Source organism: Nicotiana sylvestris, chromosome 9, assembly GCF_000393655.2.
Source record: "Nicotiana sylvestris chromosome 9, ASM39365v2, whole genome shotgun sequence".
Lineage (NCBI taxonomy): Eukaryota > Viridiplantae > Streptophyta > Magnoliopsida > Solanales > Solanaceae > Nicotiana > Nicotiana sylvestris.
In genome coordinates, this window is record NC_091065.1 from 161,141,522 (window position 1) to 161,166,449 (window position 24,928).

Below are 24,928 nucleotides of genomic sequence, written 5' to 3' on the forward strand. Positions count from 1 at the left end.
CCGTTTCGCCTAGAGGGATCCAACTCATAGTTTCTGGGTAGAAGCACTCTTCGCTCAAGATATTTTATGTAGCTTAACCCAGGTAGAACCGTTTTGCCTAGGGGGATCCAACTCATAGTTTCCGGGTAGAAGTATTCTTCGCTCAGGGTATTTTACGTAGCTTAACCCAGGTAGAACCATTTCGCTTAGGGGGATCTAGTTCATAGTTTCCGGGTAGAATTACTCTTCACTCAGGGTGTTTTATGTAGCTTAACCTAGGTAGAACCGTTTTGCCTAGGGGGATCCTGCTCATAGTTCCGGGTAGAAATACTCTTTGCTCAGGGTGTTTTATGTAGCCTAACTCACGTAGAACTATTTCGCCTGGAGGGATCCAACTCATAGTTCCGAGTAGAAGTACTCTTCGCTCAGGGTGTTTTATGTAGCCTAACTCAGGTAGAACTATTTCGCCTGGAGGGATCCAGCTCATAGTTTCGTTTAGAAGTAATCTTCTCTCAGGTTGTTTCATACAGTTTAACTCAAGTAGAACCTTTTTCACCTAGAGGGATTCAACACTTTATCAATAATACATGGTGCTAACACCTGATTCTATTTCCTTCCAGTAAGATAGGGTACCGGCCCCTGGTTACATTTCCTTTTAGTAGTACGGGATATCGATCTCTGGTTACACAATCATTCATTACCAAATTTTATCTCTTTTAGCTAGTTTATACTACTATTTCTGTCTGCCTTTTCAATAAATTAGATAATTTACAGATTTCGCTAATAACTCACAAAATTTTTCTAGTGCCAGACTGGGGCAGAAATTTTTTTGTTCTTTTTTGTTTGTCTTTTATGGTTTTACAGGCTCGGTCGTATAGCACAAGTGAAGATTAAAGCTTGCAGTTTCAGTTTCTCATAAGAAGGAAGAAGTCTTTCGATCACAGGATAGTTGGAGTTAACTTTGATAATGTGTCAGTAACCCAGCTTCTCAAGATTCATCTTCTCAATTTCAAATCAGGAAAGCAAGCAACTGAAATTGAGTCATAATCGTTTCTTCAAAGAGTATCAAAATCCAATCTAAGGTCAACGCAAGCGAGCAGGTCAAGAATCAAGATTTGACTCCAGAAGACGCATAGATAGGAATTTTGTACTCTTAGTTTGCAGACATATATAATACTCTTCTCCTTTTCATTTTTGATGTAAGAAGCGAGTACCAGCAATAGCAACAGCGACAACAACAACAGCAACAGTCTTAACTCTAGCGTCCAGTAGTCCCATCTACCAAATTTTTCCAGAACTACACTGACCTGATTCCTTTATAGCCAAGGATATGTAGGCAGCCTCGGAAGCAAGGTTCGGTCACCTTTTTTTCAAAAAAAAAATTGCTTCCATTGGAGTGACATGTGAGCAAAAATTAGCTATGGCATTCACTTTTCTTTGCACGAAAACTCTTCATGTTCTCGAGCAAAGAGGGGCAGTTGTGAACACCTAACTTTTGCACTATTTTAATACCTCCTAAAGTTATTAGTGTTTTGTTATTTTAATTATTTTTCTCAATTTTTGTGACTTTAATTGCATATTTCCTATCATAAAATACTAAAAAAATAGTTCTTTCTTCATTTGTGCATTTTAAGAATTAACTAGCTGTCCAATTGGTGAATTAATCTAGTTAATTGATCATTAGAATAAGTTATTTAATTAATTTATTTGTGTAAAATTAGTTTAATAAGTAGGATTAAGGAAGAAATTTGGCCAAATTTGAAAGAAAAAGTGTCCAAGAGTGCAAGATAAAGGGCTGCCATTGAAAGGGTTTGAAACTACGTAGTTTTGCCTCAAAACTACGTCGTTTCACTAAATAAAACAAGATCAAATCATACTCATCCATTCCATCTTGATCCAATGGATCTCATTCACTCTTGTCTTAGGTATTTAAAGCCTAAAAAATCTGAAAATTGTCTTCATTTTCATCCATAATTCTTTTCTCCTTCTTCTCTCCACTCTATCTTCACTCTCTCTACGCTGCCCCAGCTCCGCCCACCGCCGCCGGCCGTAAATCGCCGCCACCGGCGGACTACCTCCAAACACCTCCAAATTCACACCATGTAATCTCCACAACTTCCTCTTTCCATATCTCCAAACTAAATCCTTCAAAAATCCCTCAAACTCCTTGAATCTTAGATCTAGGAAACTTTTCCGTCACTTTTTTGCCCAAATTATTGAAGCTCCAACCACTACCACCCCCACAATACCTACATCAATGGATAGAGCTCCTCAAGACCTAGCTATTGATGCCAATTTCACCCTGAAAATCCGGCCAAATTTCGGCGACCTCCTCGAACACCCTCTTTTGGCATACCACCATTTTTTCGGCCACTTGAATTGTAAAATGGTAAAATCCTATTCTTTTTCATGGCTGATTTTTTATTTTTATTTTTATTTTTCAGATTTTATTTTGTCTATTATTAATTATTTTAGCATTAGTTTTTGAAGTTTGAAATGTTAAATTTTCTGTTTTTGCACTTGTTGAAGTAGTAAAATAGTTTTGTATTAATAAAAGTGAGGTAGTGAAAAATACTTAAGAGTATATGGTACTTGTTGGGTTGTTTATTTGTTGCTGAAGACTCTTTGAGTACAACACTCAAAAGTCAAATTGTTTGGTAAGAAAATGTAGATCTTTGGACAGTGTTTGAATAAAAGTCCGTCTTTGAATAGTGGAGAGCAGATTTGTTTGAAATACTTGACAAGATTTGAACCAAAAAGTCTGGCCTTTTGAATTTAAGAGCAGATTTTGTAGAAAAATCTGTCAAAAAGATTGATTTTTATTTTTTTGAAATAACTGGTTGTTTTGATATATAGGGGGGACTCCATCACACTTCCAGGGGGTATTTTTTATAATTGCTTTGTCACAAAAACAAAAAAAAATCAGCAGTTGAACACATGAAAAATAAGCTGAAATGATGAGCTTTGGGAGTGAATCTTAGAGTGCAAGCTTTTAGAAAAGTATAAGTCCTCTTTAGAGTTCGTTTCTAGGTTCCCTCTCTAAGTTTTTAGGTTGTTTTAACACGGATTTGCTACTGGTTTTGCTACTGTTTTTATGCTGCTTTAGTTGCTGAACTACTGTTTATTCTTTTGCTACCAGGTAATCCTTTAAGACTCGTAATGTACGTATTTTCAGCAATGGGAACAACTTGAACATGTTGCACCATTTAAATGTGTTTGATGTGATGAATAGTTTGACAACAAAAGAGCTTGTATGTTATTGTTATGTATCAAGCATGTGATAATGTGAATATAGTCCTTCATAATACTTGAATATTGAGTTGTAAGTTTTTGAATGGGATATGTAAGTCGTTTATAGATTTTTTTTAAGCACGTTTTCAAGCTATTATATCCGAGTAACAATGCTAAGTATGCCATGAAAGACTTTAGGTGTATAACACATAGCATGAGTTCGTTTTAGTTGCTGAAATTTCACTACCAACATATGCTTCTAGGAATGCTGTGATAATATCTTTGTGAATCTGGCCATTTTGCCAGATTTGAAAAAATGGCTATTTTTGTAAAGTGGGAGTTTATACAATTGTGACTATGTAGTTAATGGTCATGAACTCAAACTAAGTAAAGAGCTAAGATTGTATCAACTTTGGGCCTTATTGAATCAAAGATAAAAGTTGGCTCAATTACCTTTAAACAACAAAATTACCCCTTTTCTTCTATATAGCATTGGGCCAATTGAAATTCATTTCTTGGCCCATTTAATAATAAATTCCAGCAGCCCAAAAGCTCCAAACAAGCTGGCCCATTTTTTTTTAACAAGAAGTTGGCTCATTTCTTTTGAAATAGATAAAGTTGGTCCAACATTTATTTGCATAATTTTTCCCAACTATAAAGCTCAAAAAAATAATAATAATATCAGATTTTTCCACTATTTTAATTAACTAGTTTCCCTTTAATTAATTTAAACGTTAGGCAAATAGTAGGTGCGCTTTAAATTCACGGACTCACTTGTGTAGCGTGACGCTTAACTTTTAATAAGTTAATTCATCAATTTCATGCCATATTCAATAGTTTTAATTAATTTATAAATCTTTTGTCATAATCACGGATTCGCTTGCGTAGCATGGTAGTGACATTTAATAAATTTTCTGAAAAAAGAGGGTTAATGTTTCCTCCAACACAATTGCAACAATTTTTCAAAAGTAAATAACGTGCTAACAATCGTCTGTCATGACTGCGGATTCGCTTGCGTAGCGCCGTTATGACTAAATAATAAATTTCGTTGATCATGCATTCGCTTGCGTAGTGTGGTTATGACATCTTATTATTCAAAAATATTCTTTAATTTTTTCTAATAATCATGAGATAAAAGAGGATAGGTAAAACATGAAAATAATATAAATCACAGTTTGTCCAAAATTAATTCAAGCCAAGTTTAAGTCAAAAAAGCGACCGTGCTAGAACCACGTGACTCGGGGAATGCCTTATACCTTCTCCCCGGTCAACAGAATTCCTTACCCAAACTTTATTTTCGCGGACCGATTAAAATAGAGTCAAACCTTCCTTTGACTAGGGATTCAAATAAATGGTGACTTGGAACACCGAAAAAATCAATTCTAAGTGGCGACTCTGAACAATAAAATAATCCCTATTCAAATTTTGTCACTTTAGTTGGAAAAACTCTTTGGCCCATACACATATTTTTATTATTATTTTGAGGGGTAGAAAAGGGGTGTGACACTAGTGTTATCACAAAAATTAGGGATGCAACCCACATCAATTCCAAAATCCATTAATTGCTATTTGATTCACATCAATTGAGCACAACATGAAGCAACAACAACATACTCAGCTTCAGCAGTAGATAAGGCCACTGAATTTTGTTTTTTAATAGCCCATGACACAAGACATGAACTAAGGAAGTGTGTCAAACCTGAGGTGCTCTTCCTATCCACAAGGAACCTGTATAATCAGCGTCAGCATATCCCACTAGGTTAAAATTACTACCTTATGGATACCAAAGGCAAAGGTCAGTAGTGCCTTTCAAGTATCTCATTATTCTCTTGACATCAGTCAAGTGGGACTTCTTTGGATTTTCCTGAAATCGAGTGCAAAGACCTATACTGAAAATAATGTCAGGTCTTCTAGTAGTAAGATACAAAAGAGAATCAATCATTTCCCTATACAACTTCTGATCAATAGATGAGCCAGGTTCATCTATATCCAATTTCGTGGATGTTGGAATAGGAGTGTCAATTTTTTTGGATGTTCCTTCCTGGTTTTGTTACTAAGGAATAGGTTCATGGACAGGTTCCCTCGAGGTTTGAGGATCCGTTCCTCTCTAGTCAGTTCCCCCTGTCATGTTGCCCCGGGTGGAAGGATCTGTTCTATCACCTGTTCCTTCCTGTGATGCATCTAGTCACCATTTGAATTTCATATCAGCCCAATCTCTTCATTATCTTGTTCCTTCCTCTCAGAAAGAATGTTAGTTTTTTAAAAAATAACATATATATTTTTTCTACACACATAGTTCTTTTACTGTATATCTTATAAGCTTTACTGTGTGAAGAATATCCCAAGAATACTCCCTCATCACTTCTGGGATCATACTTACCTAGGTATTATTTGTTAATATTATGCACAAAGCACTTGCATCTAATTTCCCTAAGATGGGATATATTTAGCTTTCTCCCTTTAAGTGACTCATAGGGAATCTTTTTAACAAGAGGTCTAGTCATGCAACTATTTATGATGTAGCATGTAAAAATTCAGCAAACTTAGCATTTTCAAATTCAGTTCCATGATCAGACCTAATTGATACAAGTTGATTACCTAGCTATTTCTGAGAAGTAAATATGACAAATGTTTCATCTTTAGATGTTAAAAATAATGTCCAAGTAAACCTAGAGTAATCATCAACAAGCACTATCACATATCTTTTACCACCTCTGCTTAATGTTCTCATTGGACCATAGAGATCTATATGGACCTGTTCCATCGTTCTGGTGGTGCTTACCATTTTCTTGCTTTTGAAAGAGGATCTTACCTGCTTCCCCCTTGCACAAGCCTCACAAATTTTGTCTTCCTTGAACTTAATTTTAGGTAGTCTTATCACCAAGTCCTTGAAAAATAGTTTGTTGAGTTGGCTTAGACTGTCATGTCCAAGTCTCTTGTGCAAAAAGAGGGGATCATTGTCCAACACACTTAAGCAAGTGAGTTCATTTTCTAAAAGTGTGGACAAATCTACAATGTATATATTGTTTACTCCTTTTTCCCGCAAAACAATCTTGTCAGTGGTAAGATTAATCACAAAACATTTGGTAGAGGTGAATGCTACCAAGTTACCTCTATCACACAATTGTGATTGTCTTATTAGGCTGTATTTTAGGACATCTATCAAGTAGATATTCTCAATAGAGTGAGAATCAGTCTTACCTACCTTTCCAGCCCCAATGATCTCACCGTTATTCCCATTTCCAAAGAAGACATTACCTCCTTTGAGGTCCTCAAGTGAAAGGAACTGGTTCTTACTTCCTGTCATATGCGTTGAGCAGCCACTATCCATGTACTATATTTGGCTGCTCCCCTTCACTTGGACCCGCAAAAGAAAATCAGGGGTTAGTCTTAGGAACTCAAACTAGTTTGGGTCCCTTTATATAGGCAAAAGGGTGAATCAGATTCTTTTTAGCCCAACCTGGCAGTCTATTTTTTCCTTGAAAAAATTCTTTATTCTTTTGACTAGCCTTTTCTTTTGCAATACATTCAGATTTATAGTGACCAGTTTTACCATAGTGTGTGGAAATTATGTTCTCAAGAAATGTGAGGTACTTGCTTTTGGGATCCCGCTTACGTGCTGGGGTCCCGTAGCCAAGTCCTCTCTTATTACTACTATTATGGTGTTCATATAGCCATGAAAGTGCATTGGATAATTTAACAAGAAGTTGGCTCATTTCTTTTGAAATAGGTAAAGTTGGTCCAACATTTATTTGCATAATTTTTCCCAACTATAAAGCTCAAAAAAATAATAATAATATCAGATTTTTCTACTATTTTAATTAACTAGTTTCCCTTTAATTAATTTAAACGTTAGGCAAATAGTAGGTGCACTTTAACTTCACGGACTCACTTGTGTAGCGTGACGCTTAACTTTTAATAAGTTAATTCATCAATTTCATGCCATATTCAATAGTTTTAATTAATTTATAAATCTTTTGTCATAATCACGGATTCGCTTGCGTAGCATGGTAGTGACATTTAATAAATTTTCTGAAAAAAGAGGGTTAATGTTTCCTCCAACACAATTGCAACAATTTTTCAAAAGTAAATAACGTGCTAACAATCGTCTGTCATGACTGCGGATTCGCTTGCGTAGCGCCGTTATGACTAAATAATAAATTTCGTTGATCACGCATTCGCTTGCGTAGTGTGGTTGTGACATCTTATTATTCAAAAATATTCTTTAATTTTTTCTAATAATCATGAGATAAAAGAGGATAGGTAAAACATGAAAATAATATAAATCACAGTTTGTCCAAAATTAATTCAAGCCAAGTTTAAGTCAAAAAAGCGACCGTGCTAGAACCACGTGACTCGGGGAATGCCTTATACCTTCTCCCCGGTCAACAGAATTCCTTACCCAAACTTTATTTTCGCGGACCGATTAAAATAGAGTCAAACCTTCCTTTGACTAGGGATTCAAATAAATGGTGACTTGGAACACCGAAAAAATCAATTCTAAGTGGCGACTCTGAACAATAAAATAATCCCTATTCAAATTTTGTCACTTTAGTTGGAAAAACTCTTTGGCCCATACACATATTTTTATTATTATTTTGAGGGGTAGAAAAGGGGTGTGACACTAGTGTTATCACAAAAATTAGGGATGCAACCCACATCAATTCCAAAATCCATTAATTGCTATTTGATTCACATCAATTGAGCACAACATGAAGCAACAACAACATACTCAGCTTCAGCAGTAGATAAGGCCACTGAATTTTGTTTTTTAATAGCCCATGACACAAGACATGAACTAAGGAAGTGTGTCAAACCTGAGGTGCTCTTCCTATCCACAAGGAACCTGTATAATCAGCGTCAGCATATCCCACTAGGTTAAAATTACTACCTTATGGATACCAAAGGCAAAGGTCAGTAGTGCCTTTCAAGTATCTCATTATTCTCTTGACATCAGTCAAGTGGGACTTCTTTGGATTTTCCTGAAATCGAGTGCAAAGACCTATACTGAAAATAATGTCAGGTCTTCTAGTAGTAAGATACAAAAGAGAATCAATCATTTCCCTATACAACTTCTGATCAATAGATGAGCCAGGTTCATCTATATCCAATTTCGTGGATGTTGGAATAGGAGTGTCAATTTTTTTGGATGTTCCTTCCTGGTTTTGTTACTAAGGAATAGGTTCATGGACAGGTTCCCTCGAGGTTTGAGGATTCGTTCCTCTCTAGTCAGTTCCCCCTGTCATGTTGCCCCGGGTGGAAGGATCTGTTCTATCACCTGTTCCTTCCTGTGATGCATCTTCAGACTGGACTGTGGTTTCACCATTTGAATTTCATATCAGCCCAATCTCTTCATTATCTTGTTCCTTCCTCTCAGAAAGAATGTTAGTTTTTTAAAAAATAACATATATATTTTTTCTACACACATAGTTCTTTTACTGTATATCTTATAAGCTTTACTGTGTGAAGAATATCCCAAGAATACTCCCTCATCACTTCTGGGATCATACTTACCTAGGTATTATTTGTTAATATTATGCACAAAGCACTTGCATCTAATTTCCCTAAGATGGGATATATTTAGCTTTCTCCCTTTAAGTGACTCATAGGGAATCTTTTTAACAAGAGGTCTAGTCATGCAACTATTTATGATGTAGCATGTAAAAATTCAGCAAACTTAGCATTTTCAAATTCAGTTCCATGATCAGACCTAATTGATACAAGTTGATTACCTAGCTATTTCTGAGAAGTAAATATGACAAATGTTTCATCTTTAGATGTTAAAAACAATGTCCAAGTAAACCTAGAGTAATCATCAACAAGCACTATCACATATCTTTTACCACCTCTGCTTAATGTTCTCATTGGACCATAGAGATCTATATGGACCTGTTCCATCGTTCTGGTGGTGCTTACCATTTTCTTGCTTTTGAAAGAGGATCTTACCTGCTTCCCCCTTGCACAAGCCTCACAAATTTTGTCTTCCTTGAACTTAATTTTAGGTAGTCCTATCACCAAGTCCTTGAAAACAAGTTTGTTGAGTTGGCTTAGACTGTCATGTCCAAGTCTCTTGTGCAAAAAGAGGGGATCATTGTCCAACACACTTAAGCAAGTGAGTTCATTTTCTAAAAGTGTGGACAAATCTACAATGTATATATTGTTTACTCCTTTTTCCCGCAAAACAATCTTGTCAGTGGTAAGATTAATCACAAAACATTTGGTAGAGGTGAATGCTACCAAGTTACCTCTATCACACAATTGTGATTGTCTTATTAGGCTGTATTTTAGGACATCTATCAAGTAGATATTCTCAATAGAGTGAGAATCAGTCTTACCTACCTTTCCAGCCCCAATGATCTCACCGTTATTCCCATTTCCAAAGGAGACATTACCTCCTTTGAGGTCCTCAATTGAAAGGAACTGGTTCTTACTTCCTGTCATATGCGTTGAGCAGCCACTATCCATGTACTATATTTGGCTGCTCCCCTTCACTTGGACCCGCAAAAGAAAATCAGGGGTTAGTCTTAGGAACTCAAACTAGTTTGGGTCCCTTTATATAGGCAAAAGGGTGAATCAGATTATTTTTAGCCCAACCTGGCAGTCTATTTTTTCCTTGAAAAAATTCTTTATTCTTTTGACTAGCCTTTTCTTTTGCAATACATTCAGATTTATAGTGACCAGTTTTACCATAGTGTGTGGAAATTATGTTCTCAAGAAATGTGAGGTACTTGCTTTTGGGATCCCGCTTACGTGCTGGGGTCCCGTAGCCAAGTCCTCTCTTATTACTATTATGGTGTTCATATAGCCATGAAAGTGCATTGGATAATTTAACAAGAAGTTGGCTCATTTCTTTTGAAATAGATAAAGTTGGTCCAACATTTATTTGCATAATTTTTCCCAACTATAAAGCTCAAAATAATAATAATAATAATATCAGATTTTTCTACTATTTTAATTAACTAGTTTCCCTTTAATTAATTTAAACGTTAGGCAAATAGTAGGTGCGCTTTAACTTCACGGACTCACTTGTGTAGCGTGACGCTTAACTTTTAATAAGTTAATTCATCAATTTCATGCCATATTCAATAGTTTTAATTAATTTATAAATCTTTTGTCATAATCACGGATTCGCTTTCGTAGCATGGTAGTGACATTTAATAAATTTTCTGAAAAAAGAGGGTTAATGTTTCCTCCAACACAATTGCAACAATTTTTCAAAAGTAAATAACGTGCTAACAATCGTCTGTCATGACTGCGGATTCGCTTGCGTAGCGCCGTTATGACTAAATAATAAATTTCGTTGATCACGCATTCGCTTGCGTAGTGTGGTTATGACATCTTATTATTCAAAAATATTCTTTAATTTTTTCTAATAATCATGAGATAAAAGAGGATAGGTAAAACATGAAAATAATATAAATCACAGTTTGTCCAAAATTAATTCAAGCCAAGTTTAAGTCAAAAAAGCGACCGTGCTAGAACCACGTGACTCGGGAAATGCCTTATACCTTCTCCCCGGTCAACAGAATTCCTTACCCAAACTTTATTTTCGTGGACCGATTAAAATAGAGTCAAACCTTCCTTTGACTAGGGATTCAAATAAATGGTGACTTGGAACACCGAAAAAATCAATTCTAAGTGGCGACTCTGAACAATAAAATATTCCCTATTCAAATTTTGTCACTTTAATTGGAAAAACTCTTTGGCCCATACACATATTTTTATTATTATTTTGAGGGGTAGAAAAGGGGTGTGACACTAGTGTTATCACAAAAATTAGGGATGCAACCCACATCAATTCCAAAATCCATTAATTGCTATTTGATTCACATCAATTGAGCACAACATGAAGCAACAACAACATACTCAGCTTCAACAGTAGATAAGACCACTGAATTTTGTTTTTTAATAGCCCATGACACAAGACATGAACTAAGGAAGTGTGTCAAACCTGAGGTGCTCTTCCTATCCACAAGGAACCTGTATAATCAGCGTCAGCATATCCCACTAGGTTAAAATTACTACCTTATGGATACCAAAGGCAAAGGTCAGTAGTGCCTTTCAAGTATCTCATTATTCTCTTGACATCAGTCAAGTGGGACTTCTTTGGATTTGCCTGAAATCGAGTGCAAAGACCTATACTGAAAACAATGTCAGGTCTGCTAGTAGTAAGATACAAAAGAGAATCAATCATTTCCCTATACAATTTCTGATCAATAGATGAGCCAGGTTCATCTATATCCAATTTCGTGGATGTTGGAATAGGAATGTCAATTTTTATGGATGTTCCTTCCTGGTTTTGTTACTAAGGAATAGGTTCATGGACAGGTTCCCTCGAGGTTTGAGGATCCGTTCCTTTCTAGTCAGTTCCCCCTGTCATGTTGCCCCGGGTGGAAGGATCTGTTCTATCACATGTTCCTTCCTGTGATGCATCTTCAGAATGGACTATGATTTCACCATTTGAATTTCATATCAGCCCAATCTCTTCATTATCTTGTTCCTTCCTCTCAGAAAGAATGTTAGTTTTTTAAAAAATAACATATATATTTTTTCTACACACATAGTTCTTTTACTGTATATCTTATAAGCTTTACTGTGTGAAGAATATCCCAAGAATACTCCCTCATCACTTCTGGGATCATACTTACCTAGGTATTATTTGTCAATATTATGCACAAAGCACTTGCATCTAATTTCCCTAAGATGGGATATATTTAGCTTTCTCCCTTTAAGTGACTCATAGGGAATCTTTTTAACAAGAGGTCTAGTCATGCAACTATTTATGATGTAGCATGTAAAAATTCAGCAAACTTAGCATTTTCAAATTCAGTTCCATGATCAGACCTAATTGATACAAGTTGATTACCTAGCTATTTCTGAGAAGTAAATATGACAAATGTTTCATCTTTAGATGTTAAAAACAATGTCCAAGTAAACCTAGAGTAATCATCAACAAGCACTATCACATATCTTTTACCACCCCTGCTTAATGTTCTCATTGGACCATAGAGATCTATATGGACCTGTTCCATCGTTCTGGTGGTGCTTACCATTTTCTTGCTTTTGAAAGAGGATCTTACCTGCTTCCCCCTTGCACAAGCCTCACAAATTTTGTCTTCCTTGAACTTAATTTTAGGTACTCCTATCACCAAGTCCTTGAAAACTAGTTTGTTGAGTTGGCTTAGACTGTCATGTCCAAGTCTCTTGTGCAAAAAGAGGGGATCATTGTCCAACACACTTAAGCAAGTGAGTTCATTTTCTAAAAGTGTGGACAAATCTACAATGTATATATTGTTTACTCCTTTTTCCCGCAAAACAATCTTGTCAGTGGTAAGATTAATCACAAAACATTTGGTAGAGGTGAATGCTACCAAGTTACCTCTATCACACAATTGTGATTGTCTTATTAGGCTGTATTTTAGGACATCTATCAAGTAGATATTCTCAATAGAGTGAGAATCAGTCTTACCTACCTTTCCAGCCCCAATGATCTCACCGTTATTCCCATTTCCAAAGGAGACATTACCTCCTTTGAGGTCCTCAATTGAAAGGAACTGGTTCTTACTTCCTGTCATATGCGTTGAGCAGCCACTATCCATGTACTATATTTGGCTGCTCCCCTTCACTTGGACCCGCAAAAGAAAATCAGGGGTTAGTCTTAGGAACTCAAACTAGTTTGGGTCCCTTTATATAGGCAAAAGGGTGAATCAGATTATTTTTAGCCCAACCTGGCAGTCTATTTTTTCCTTGAAAAAATTCTTTATTCTTTTGACTAGCCTTTTCTTTTGCAATACATTCAGATTTATAGTGACCAGTTTTACCATAGTGTGTGGAAATTATGTTCTCAAGAAATGTGAGGTACTTGCTTTTGGGATCCCGCTTACGTGCTGGGGTCCCGTAGCCAAGTCCTCTCTTATTACTATTATGGTGTTCATATAGCCATGAAAGTGCATTGGAGGACCTATTCCATTTACAGGTTCTGTCTAGCTCGTGCTTAACCTTGTTTAGATCCTCCTTAAGGACTCTTATCTACTCATCTCTTTTGTACAACTCATCTTTCATTTTTCCTACATTTTCTTCTAAAGTGAGTTGTGTGTGATCAACTTTCTTTTTACCAGTTCCTAATTTCAATTTTAAATTTTCAGATCTAAGCTCTAGGATAGTGGTGTCAAATTCATGAACCTGGTTCTTTAACTCAGACTTTTTATTTTCACTTTCACTAGCCCTAAGTTCTAGATGTTTGCACTTAGCTTTCAAAACCACACACTGCTTAGACAACTGTTCCTTTTCATTGTTTAGATCCTCACATTCATCAATGAAATCTAGGAGTAAATCAGATAACCTTTCTTTAGACAAAAAATAATCTTGTCTTTGAGATGAATTATACTTACCTTAGATTCCTCATCGGATTCTCCAATTGCCATAAGTGCTTGTTCATCTCCATCTTCACCCATTGAGTCCTCATCTGAGCTTTCTCCCCAGGCAGCAACCATAGCCTTTGTTGATCCTTTGTTCTTCTTGGGTTGAATTTTTTCCTTCTTCCTGTTCCTTCATTAAGCTCTTTCCTTCTTCCATTTAATTTCCCATTGAGGGCAATTTTTGATGTGGTGATCAGTCTTCCCACATTTGTAACACCCCTCATTGGTTTGTTTTTCAGGAACCCTTGGTTTGCTGTAGCTTCCACTTCTTGAAGGACTCTTTCCTCTCATTAGGTACTTTTTGAAGTCCTTTGTGATCATGGTTATTTCATCCTCCTCTATATCAGCACCTTTAGTGATTCTGAATGCCAGGCTCCTTTCATTCTTAGGTTCATCCATCTTCATGGTTTACCTTCTAAGTTCATAGGCTGTGAGATTTCCAATTAGCTCGTCCAACTTAAGAGTGACAATGTTCTTTGATTCCTGAATGGCAGTGATTTTGCTTTCCGTCAAAATTTTCTCAACTTTGTCCTCTTCAAGAATAACCCTTCCAAGAGACTTAAGTTCATTTGTTAGTGTGGTGAATCTTTTATACATCTCTTGGATGGTTTCCCCTTCCTTCATGGTGAAATTCTCATATTGAGAATACAACAGTGTTCCTCTGGACCTCTTCACTTGAGGTGTTCCTTCATGAGCCACTTGCAATGTGTCCCAAATTTCCGTAGCAGTGGTACAACTTTGAATTCTACTGTACTCGTCTGGACCAAGTCCACACACAAGCCATTTTTTGGACTTAGCATTCTTTTTTCCACTTCCTCAAGTCCTCAGCATTGCAGTCAGCTCTTGTTTTTGGCACATCTACTCCTTGAATATTCTTCGTCATGGTAGCCAGGGGACCATCAGTGACAATGTCCCATAACTGATAGTCTTCTCCGATGATTTGATCTCTCATCTTGTTTTTCCACCAAGAGTAGTAGTGGCCATTAAAGAGTGGAGGCCTATCAGTGGATTGTCCTTCCCAGTTTCCAGGTGATGCACTCATGTTGATCTATTCCTAAGGTGTTAGCCTTTTCGAGGATAACCTGCTCTGATACCAATTGATGTTTTAGACTTAAATACACACAAGAGGGGATGTGATTTGCGTGGTGACCAATTTTTTGCTTAAACTGATTATGGAAGGACTTGGTTTTTATATGTGTTCCAACTACTATTGTTGCGGAATGATAAGTTCAGAAATTAAAGAACACAAAAATTTTACGAGGAAAACACCTAGATCAAAAGGTGAAAAAACCATGACCTACTACTCAGTAGAATTTTCCCCAGCACTTCACTAAATCACTGAGCCAAAACAGCATTTACGAAACTCTTTGTAAACCTAAAGATTACCTCTAATCCCATTGTAGCAAACATACTCTAACTGTTGTGACAACTTCAAGTTAACTCTAACTTGAATACTCTGAGTACCTATTACAATTGCCTTTATATAATGCTGAAAGGTACAATATAAAACACCAACTACAATTGAACTAGAAATAAAAAAAAAGACAGATAAAACTCTTTATGGAGCTGGTTCTTCAATCTGGTTCATGTAGCTTCAGGTTTGCACACTTGAATCACACACGAACTGCTTGCAAAAAGACTTGCTATTTTGCTCTCAATTCACGTTTAACTTCTGCATTTTTGTGCAACCGCTGTAATGTGAGAACATCCTACAATTTATAGAGTTAGTAGATGAAGAAATAACTAGAGTTCTGATGCAACTCTTTCTTGGTGGAAGAGTTCTAGTTGATTTCAACTTCTAACTCCTTCATATGTTGGATAGTGTTCTCATTGATTAAAGAGTCCTTCTCCTTATCAATTATGCAACCTTTTCGATCAGGAGATATTAAATACACCAAGTTAAGCTTATCTCCTTCACGTGCATCCCATATGCTCGATTCTGCCCGTTTTTATGAACCTGAGGGATGGACCACTGGGATGGACCTGGTTCATGTCTAAGTTCCTTTGTCAATCTTCAAAACTTAACCTTTACTTGGGCCAACAAATGTGCAAGGAATTTGCTCAGATGATGGGGAATAAGTTAGAAATGAGCATGATGGGTGAATTGCACTTTTTTCTAGGGTTGCAAATCAAGCAAAAACCTACTAGAACCATGATACATCAGCAAAAATACATCAAGGAGCTGCTGAAGAAATTCAACATGGACTTCTCTAAGTCCACTGACACTCCCATTGCCATTGCAACAAAGCTGGACCTTGATAAAGAAGAGAAAAATATTGAACATAAGCTATATTGAGGAATGATTGGGTCGCGGTTGTATCTCACCGCAAGCAGACCTAATATTGTATTCAGTGTGGGACTGTGTGCAAGATTTCAGGAAAATCCAAAAGAGTCTCATCTGAAGGCTGTCAAGAGGATACTCAGATATCTTAAAGGGGCTCCTAATCTATGCTTATGGTATCCAAAAGGGTATAACTTTGATCTAATTGGTTATGCTGATGCTGACTATACATGTTATCATGTTGATAGGAAAGGCACTTCAGAAACAACATATTTTCTAGGTTCTTATCTGGTGTCTTGGGAAACAAAGAAGTAGAACTCAATGGCTTTATCCAAAGCTGAGGCTGAATATGTGACAACAACATCTTGTTGTGCTAAGTTGCTGTGTATAAAACAACATCTAAGGGACTATGGTATTTTTGTTGATTGTGTTCCTATTTTCTATGACAACACTAGTGCCATAAATATTGCTAAAAATGCATGTCAGCGCACGAGAACCAAGCACATTGACATTAGAAATCACTTTCTCAAAGAACATGCTAAAAAGGGACATATCTCAATTAACTTCTATAAAATTAAAGACCAAATTGCAGATAGTTTTACAAAAGCTCTGAGTAGGAATCACTTTGAAAGGAATAGACTGGAACTAGGTCTAATCAATACTTCCAACAAGTTGAACCCTAATGATTGGCTAGAAAAAAGTATAATTAGATGTAGATAATCAAGTACAGTGTGTTTGAATCAATCTCATGCTTGTATTAAGCACGCACACTTGCCTAGAAAAATTTAGCCGATAACTATGTTGTATAATACTAACATGTGGTGCTGAAGCTTTATTGCATAAATGAGTAAGGAGTTACTAAGGAGTTGGTTCTTTGACTCAGGTACGTGCCATCTTGTCTTAATTCACTGGGGCTTAATATCCTAAATTACTGATATGCTCAGACTTTCTAATCCTGTTAGCATCATTCCTAGTTGTAAACTAGTTAAAGAGTAAGGGGAAATCATAGAGAAATTAGAGTTTAATTACTCCTGAAATCCTAACAGTCAAAGTAATCGTTATTAGAGTCCCGTTAAAGCTCAAATTTTGGTCCCTCTCTTTCTCTTCCAGTCAAATCAAGAGTAACATCTTTAAAAGCCCCTTATGATCACTTTCTTAGGCCTTACTGTTTCTCTCAAACCCTAAGCAAGAATCAAGAAATAATTCTCCCTTTCCCTTCATCAATTTTTCTTTCTTATCACTATGCCTAAATCCAGCCAAACCTCTTCTAAAGCTAAGTCATCATCCAAGAACATGAAACCCAAATTAAAGAAAAGTGTCAAGCCATCAAGCGGACCTACACCCACACCTGCTCCCTCTTCATCGATATCCTCTACTATACCTACACCATCATCCCATGTTCTTATTGCTTTCACCATCACCACCTCCACTGGGCCTTCACTTCCAAAGCCAACCACCTATCTATCAATGTCTACTTCAAAAAATACCTCTAAGTCAACCAAGATCAAGGCTACTCCAAGAAAATCAGTCAAGAGTGACATGGCAGTGCCTGATGCTGCTGCTAAAGTAGACACAATGGTTAAGGAAGTTGTGGTTCAGGGGGAATTAGTTTCAGTTACTACAGGTCAGGTAAAACTCCCTTCCTCGAAATTAGATGTTCTAGTATCCACTATAGATGTTGCACCTATTAGATACTGTCTCACCCACAAGTGGAGCAACCCACTATAGAAAAGAATGCAGCAACTCTAGAGAAAGGGGCAGATACACTACAGTGATGCCTATGGTTGAGGGGGAAGGCAGTAAAGAACCAGCACAAAAGGAGGCATCTAATTTTCTTTCTTTCAGTTGGACGGAGGATGAAGATTATAATAGGGGTAAAAAAGAAGAAAAGTTGTGGGTAGTCATGAGGGACATACTACTCAGGACATTGCTAATGAAGAGAAAATGAGTGAGAATGAGGGAGATTCTGGTGAAGAGAAAGAGAGTGAGATAGAAGATAGGATAGATAAATAAGTGGATGACTCTGTAGAAGAAGAAAGAACATTGAAGAAGAGGGCGATTTTGAGAGTGAAGGCGAGGATCAGAAAAGACAAGTGAGAGTGAATGTAAGGATAAAGAAAGTGAGGAAGAGAATGAGACTACGAGTGGAGGATCCGAAGGCTCTATGACTATTGAGAACATTGTCATAGCCCCTTCAGAAGAAGCAAGTGGAGAGAAAATGATTGAAGAACCTGGGCCCTTGTTAACTCCTTTCACTAAAGAAGAAGAGGTCAGCAAGATGAAGATAACTTGTCCTTGTCTAAAGTAGGGAAGAAACCTAGGAAGACTCCTATGAAAGCAACAAAGTCTATAGTCCCTGCAAGAAAAGAAGTGGCTTCTCCTGCCAGGACTCCTCTCACAAGGAGTAAAAGAAAGGTCGTTTATGAACAAATTATTAAGGAGTCTAGAGGGGCCAAGAAGCCAAGAAGGCAAGTTTCAGTTATGGAACCTATGTTCAGTTGGATGGAGAAGATGAGTCTGATTCTGCTTTTCCAGAAATGTCATCAACACAAAAGGGAAATATTGTCAAAGCTATAAAAATTTCTACCTTATCTACAAGGGCCAATAGAGGAAAGAAGAGAAATAGTGTACCAGTTGCGGTTGATAGACTCATAGAGTTCAAGAACAGAAAAGTGCTTAATGGGAAGATTCTTGCAAATACTCATAAAAAAGGATGGCTCAACTGGTTGAAATTTTTTAGCTATAGGGATGGAAACACATGTTTGTTAAAACTTTCCCTCCTGTGTGTGTTCCTGTTGTGGTGGAGTTCTATACAAACTTCCAGTTTGATGGAAAGGTGGTCAAGAGTAAGGTAAGGGGGTTTGAGATGGAATTTGATGTTGAGGAGCTGGGAATGCTTCTGAATATTTCTTCTTTAGGTTTTGACAATTACCTGAAGAAAAAGTGGCAAGTTATAGACAATGATATGGACACAGGAATTGTAATCACAAGAAAGTTCTCTCAAAAGTTTGAAGTGGATGCTCCCCAGAAGGTGTACAAGACTGATATGACCCCCTTCGACAAGCTGTTGTTTCACTGTGTCAATTCCTGCATTTTGCAGAAGTCTTAGAGAAGGCATGAGGCTACCCTATTGGATGTGGATGTAATGGAACTGCTTGACATTGGTAAACCTATCAATCTCCCTAGTGTGATGATTTAGCATATGGCAAGAGCTGCAGACACTTCTAAGCCTAATCATGCTATGCCTTATGGCTTCATATTGACTGAGCTATTTGACAAGCTCAACATTTCCTTGCCTGAGCTTAAGTATGAAAATCACAATGATGTTTTGGATGTTGTTACTCTCAAGCAGTGCGGCTATGATGGGATCAAGACTAGAGAACCAACATGATCTACTATTCTAGCTGGCAGGGGCAGGAGAGCTCACTAAGAGGTTAGAGTTGGCTGTTGAAGAGAATGCCAAGCTTCGAGAAGAAAATGATGAGTTGAGAAAAGAAACCAGACATCTTAGGAAAGAGCTCAGAAGGGATAGGAAAGCTCATGCCCAACAGATTGTCACCCTTGTGAAAGCATTTACCCCCTCTACCTCTCACCCATGAACTTGTTCATTCCCCAGTGTCCTTAGTTTCTTTTGTTATCCCAGCGATACTTTAATTTTTATCTTTTTCTGTTCTAGTCTGAGTGGGTTGCAGCATGTTTAATTTATTTTGTTCTAATGGTTGAAAACAAGGCCCTAAGCTTAATGTGGTACTGCTAAATGACTTCTCTTATAATATTTTCATGCTTCGTACAGTGTTAGATTATCAGCTTAGTTTGTTTGCTTTGATAATTCTTGAGCTTGTGTTGTAGCTTGTATAGCCTTGAATCTTACATTAACTGTGCTTAATATGTCTAATATCTTTTTGTTATTTTTCGATGATGCCAAAAGAGGGAAGATAGAGTTGGGGGTGTTGTATATATGTTGGGGTGAATATGTCTGTCGGTGGTGTGATGTGCTTGTTGATCATGATTTGTTGTGATTACCTGGTTCTAGTATGTACAAAGTTTGTCATCATAAAAAGGGAGAATTTGTTGAGTATTGAGATTTTGATGATTAACAAAGTTTGTTCAGATGCAAATATTCGAAGAACCATGTCCTCAATGTAGCTGCTTAACTGCTCTAAGAACTAGCTCCTCATGGTAAAGGACCAACTCTTCATGGTTGATGATTGAACGTCTTTGCATAACAATAACTTTATTTCAAAGTTACTCATGTCCGGGTTTGGTGGAAGAAGGATGCTATGCATAATAAGGTTTGAAGATACGAATAAATAAGTGAGAGACAAGAGTCCCAAGACTTGTGGAGTCCTTAGAACAGTAGGAGTCATATCAAACAAGAAGCTGACTACACATAAGACTCCTAGAAGATCTTGGAGTCCATGAATTTAAATACTATCCATCTGGACTGTTGTACATATCCTTTTGCATATCAACAAAAGAACTACATTTTTCACACTCTAGTCTAGTGCCACTGTTATTCTCTTCTTGAGTCAGTCTAGTGAATGTGTTTTAGGAAATCGAATTATAATCAAAGTGTCACAAATAATTGGTGAGTTGGAGTGAGTGTTTGCTTTACAAGTTAGAGTAACTTGTAAATCAAATAGTTGTAGTAAGAGTTCTGGAGAGTATTGAAGTACAGTCTTGTAATCAATACATTTTGGCTCATTGTTCTAGTGGGGTTGAAGTTGAAAATTTTATACAGTAGGTCGTGGTTTTTACACCTTTGTCGAGCCTGGTGATTTTTTACGTAAAATTATTGTCTTTTACTTTATTACTTATTTTACTTCATGGAGTAAGGTAAAGAACCAAGTTCTTTAATAATTCATGAGGTCACTCAAACTAACAAGTTTGTTATACAAAAATGCACCTTCCAATTCAAGTTGCCATTTTCTATAGAATGTAACCTGTAATGTGCTTTTTATGTACCATAATATATAGTGAAAATTTGATACATACTCAATATATAATACCAATTTAAACTCTTAACAAATGATTTAATCAATTTATACATCAACACGTAAAATATGTATATTCTACTTATTTAGATGCGGGAGTTAGCAACTCTTCGTTGTCCTTTGAGGGGTATTTTGGTAATTTCATTCGCGTTTCTTCTGTCATGATATTTGAATGTCTATTATGACCTTTGTGATAGTTCTCATGACTTAAATCTTTCCCTGACTTTTGCATAAATAATAGCAAAATCAAGGGCAACACTAGGCCTGAAAAGGAGGCATAGTGGGACCCATCACATTGACGACGATACGTGGACTTCTAAAAATCTAAGGCTCTTCATACTTTCACTCTTCTTCGGACTGAAACTTTCTTCTCCAATGAATCTAACATTTAAGTTCAATAGAGCTCTCTGTCCCTTACCACCCGGGATATACTCTCTTCCTTATTAGCTTTGGAATTGAAATTAGGAACTTTTTAAGGCTGCATATTTAGTTTTTTCTTAAATCTTTTCTGCTATTTTTCCTGTTTGTTGATTAATAATTTTTTTAAAAGAAAAACATATTTAGTTTTTTAGCACTAGCAACAGCTATAGTCCATAGGGTTCTCATACCATTGAAGGGTTCAATATGTTACAACCCTTATTCACATACGTTAGTTCATGCCATAAAGTAGTCGATGTAAATCCATGAAGAGATTTTCTTTAAGATGATAAGAAGTTAATCCTATTGGTCTTAAATTATACAAAGGTGTATAAGGGTGGTTAACGAGTATTAGAAGTTAAACGAAATAAGGATGTTGTCAACCATATTTTCAGGTAAATTTAGATGTGTTTAATACACTCAAGAGGCCGTGTTTTAAGGTATTTGAATCATATAATATCCGTATCATAAGTCTTGAAGTCAAACGAGCTATGAAACAAAAGTCGACAAAAGTTGTTGCAACTTAGGTTCATAATTTTACTTAAACATTAGGTCAAATGGTACTAAGCTTTTCTCCCAATTTACTAGGAATTATGGGGTGACCTACCAACCAAATTAAAGATCTATGAGTCTAGCTTCTAATGCATTAAACAGTTTGTCAATACGTTCTCGGAGTATAGAGATATTCATATTTTCGCAAGCCTACGCAGATTGGTAGGTGACAAGTAGGTGCATCACCTACTTGCCAAAATAAGAGGACAAAATTAAAAGCCCCAAAGTCGGCCAAAAAGGGACTTTTAAGGGATTATCAACTCAGTTATTTCACCCATATATCAGACCTTTAAAACCAAATTTAACCCTTGCAACTCCTCCCCAAAATTCCCACACAAACCCTAGGGTATTTCAAGTGTTACGACGTGATTCTAGTGCCTAGAAGTTCGGACAACTTGCTAGTTTCTCTTTCTCATTCTTGTAGCTGCATTGAGGAACTGGTTTTTGATTAAGAAGGACCAGGTTTCGTGGGTTATATTCAGTACAAGGTAAGATTATGCTCCTCCTTCCATTATCTATACGTTTACGAGTTGTAACTCGATCGTAAAGACTAGACCTAGTGAGTTTTGAAAGAGTGGTATATTGTTTGTTCTTGCTTCATGGTTGGCTATCTGTGAATTTATTTTTAAGGGCACAACCCTTCTGCACTTTAGGACACCTTCAATTCAATACTTCTACACTTCAGACTTCACAATTCTCTTCTAAACTCATAGCATTCTGATTGCTCGTTTGCACTTTGGCTTTACAAGACTAATGCTTTCTCTTTGTTTGTTTTCTCTGAAACTGGTATGTCTTAATTTAAGTTTCAGCATCACCCCAATGTGTTTACTTAAAGTTTTTATATCTATGGCTACCTTACTGCTTATGTAGAGTTCAATATTTAACTTAATATGCCTATGTTCTACTGCATGTTTCTACTGTGAATCTTTGCTCCCTACCCCATTACCCCTATGTGTTTGTAAGTGATGACTTAGGGCATGGCAACATGAGTTATTTTCCATGACTTGAGTTCTGAACCAGTGAGGTCCTGCTAGTTTATTAGATAAGAGGCTTAATTATGTACTTTTGGTTGTGTTTCTCAATTTTAAAGAAAAGACAAGTTGAAACATATTTAAATAAACCGAAAAATAAATTTTGAGTTGCGGAACTTGTGGGGCTTTTTTGTTGGTTGTTTCGTGTTGCTATTGGATTGTCTCTTTTGCTACTGTTTTTATGGAGTTGAAAAGAGAAAGGGTGTAGAGAAACACCACATAATGGTGGGGTGGTTTGCTTGTCGTTCGTTGTAACATCTTCGGATTGTTTGACACTATTATGGTTGTCGTTTTGTGTATGAAGTGATAGGGAATGTTGGCCTATTTGGTGATTGTTTTGACTTGTGTTTAGTCATATATATAGGGGAGGTTCTGTTTGTTTCCTCGTAAAATAGGTTATGTTCGATACATAATAGTTACAATGCCTAAACGATAACGATAGTGTCATTTCTTTTATTATAGACTAAGAAGTTGTGAAATTGTATAGCTTGAGGTTGGGAAGAATATACCAGGTATGTGAGGCTATCCCTTTCCTTCTTTTGCATGACTCCGATTTTACATAATGTAATGAACAAGCTTCCAAAGATACTCTACTCTTAGAAGCTAATAGTACTTACATTGTTTCCCCTCTAATAGAACGATTGATGTTGATGTTGCTTCTCTTATTCTTATGTTATCAACATTGTTGGTACTTCCTGATTCTTATAAGGTTCATAGTGAAAAGCTAGTCCTAATAACGTGTACAAAGGATACCGACCTTACATCACTCCGAAAGATTTAGAACTTGATTCCATGAGTTGAGCATGCATTATATATATGTATCTATTTTACTCTACTGAGCCGCGCTATAGTCGGCCAGGTATGACACCTATTATGCAACCACTAATCAGTTGGGTTTTATCGAGCTCCATGTGGTCGGGTACGATTCTACCGAGCCTTATGATGGTTGGGTACATGTTTACCGAGCCTATTACGGTCGGGTACGATATAATAATGATGATGCCCAAAGAGGCGTATGTTTTCAAAGTTTATGTATATATACATATGTATCATGCATTTCATGTCAGTAGCCCTCAGAGTTACGCAGATGTTACAAGCTGTATATTCTCTATCCCTGCTTACATTACTGTTTGTACTTATGGTTCCCTGCCTTACATACTCAGTACTTTATTCGTACTGACATCCTTTTATTTGTAGATGTTGTATGTCGTGTTGCAGGTCCTGATAGACAGGCATGCGTAGCTCCCCCACCACAGTAGGTTGTCCAGTTCGGCGGTTATTGGCGAGATCCCTTCTTCGGACTTGTCGAGGTCTTGGTATGCATTTTTGTTATAGACATTATGGGTATGTCGAGGCCCTGTTCCGGTAATGTTGCAACACTTATGTTCCTTTAGAGGCTCATAGACAGGTGTCGACTCATGTATAGTTTGGTATGTCTTGTCGGCTGATTTTGTTGTATAGTCTTTCATGGTAGCTTGTACCTTATATATAGTCTCTTGATTGTCTGGTCATCCCATGTTTTGTATGTTCATGCCATTATCTTTTATTGTTGGTCGTCCATGATCCATGTCTACCATTTATATTGATCTCATCGGCCCTAAAAGATAATAAAGAAGGTTAGATAAAATGTACGTTGGTGTTCGGCAAGTATGACCGGGTGCTAGTCATGGCCCTCCAGTTTGAGTCGTGACACAATACTTGGATTTTGATTTCTTCTCGCTGGGGACTTAGAGTGTAGTCAGTCACTGAGAATTTTATTCTTAATGATGTATGCCATTAGAAAAGCACATGGAGTGACGAGAGCAGGTGATACCACTCAATTTGCAGTTTGCACTTCACCGGGTACCCCTTTCTCAAGAGTTAAGGAAGAACATATAAATTTGAAATATACATTTGGATTAAGATATATCACCTATGCATAACGAGTGACATGTTTGCCCCTTTATCCATTATTTTCAGCTTTTATTTCGGCTGGAGGTTGGCCAAGGAGCTGTTTGGAGCCGATTATTAGAATATCCAAAAATA

At 36.8% G+C, this 24,928-nt stretch overlaps 1 protein-coding gene and 1 long non-coding RNA gene across 2 annotated transcripts; one reads left to right on the plus strand and one right to left on the minus strand.

Moving 5' to 3' along the window:
- The first annotated feature begins 1,935 nt into the window (after positions 1-1,935).
- On the plus strand, positions 1,936-3,292 carry LOC138877015 (uncharacterized). Its single transcript, XR_011402329.1, has 2 exons — positions 1,936-2,368; positions 3,119-3,292. It is a non-coding gene; the product is annotated as an uncharacterized lncRNA (long non-coding RNA).
- A 4,610-nt stretch (positions 3,293-7,902) lies between these two features.
- Positions 7,903-8,536, minus strand: LOC138878516 (secreted RxLR effector protein 161-like). The gene is made up of 3 exons (XM_070158201.1): positions 8,489-8,536; positions 8,113-8,369; positions 7,903-8,056 (listed from the first exon to the last, which is right to left on the minus strand). Exons 1-3 carry the CDS (start codon positions 8,534-8,536, stop codon positions 7,903-7,905), a joined length of 459 nt encoding a protein of 152 aa, XP_070014302.1.
- Positions 8,537-24,928: the final 16,392 nt, after the last annotated feature.

Coding starts and splice junctions, on each gene's coding strand:
- LOC138878516 (XM_070158201.1), bottom strand. CDS start 8,536: ATGGTGAAACCACAGTCCAGTCTGAAGATGCATCACAGGAAGGAACAG. Junction 8,370..8,488: donor TGCATCACAGGAAGGAACAG/GTGATAGAACAG, acceptor TAACAAAACCAG/GAAGGAACATCCAAAAAAAT. Junction 8,057..8,112: donor ACTACTGACCTTTGCCTTTG/GTATCCATAAGG, acceptor CTGATTATACAG/GTTCCTTGTGGATAGGAAGA.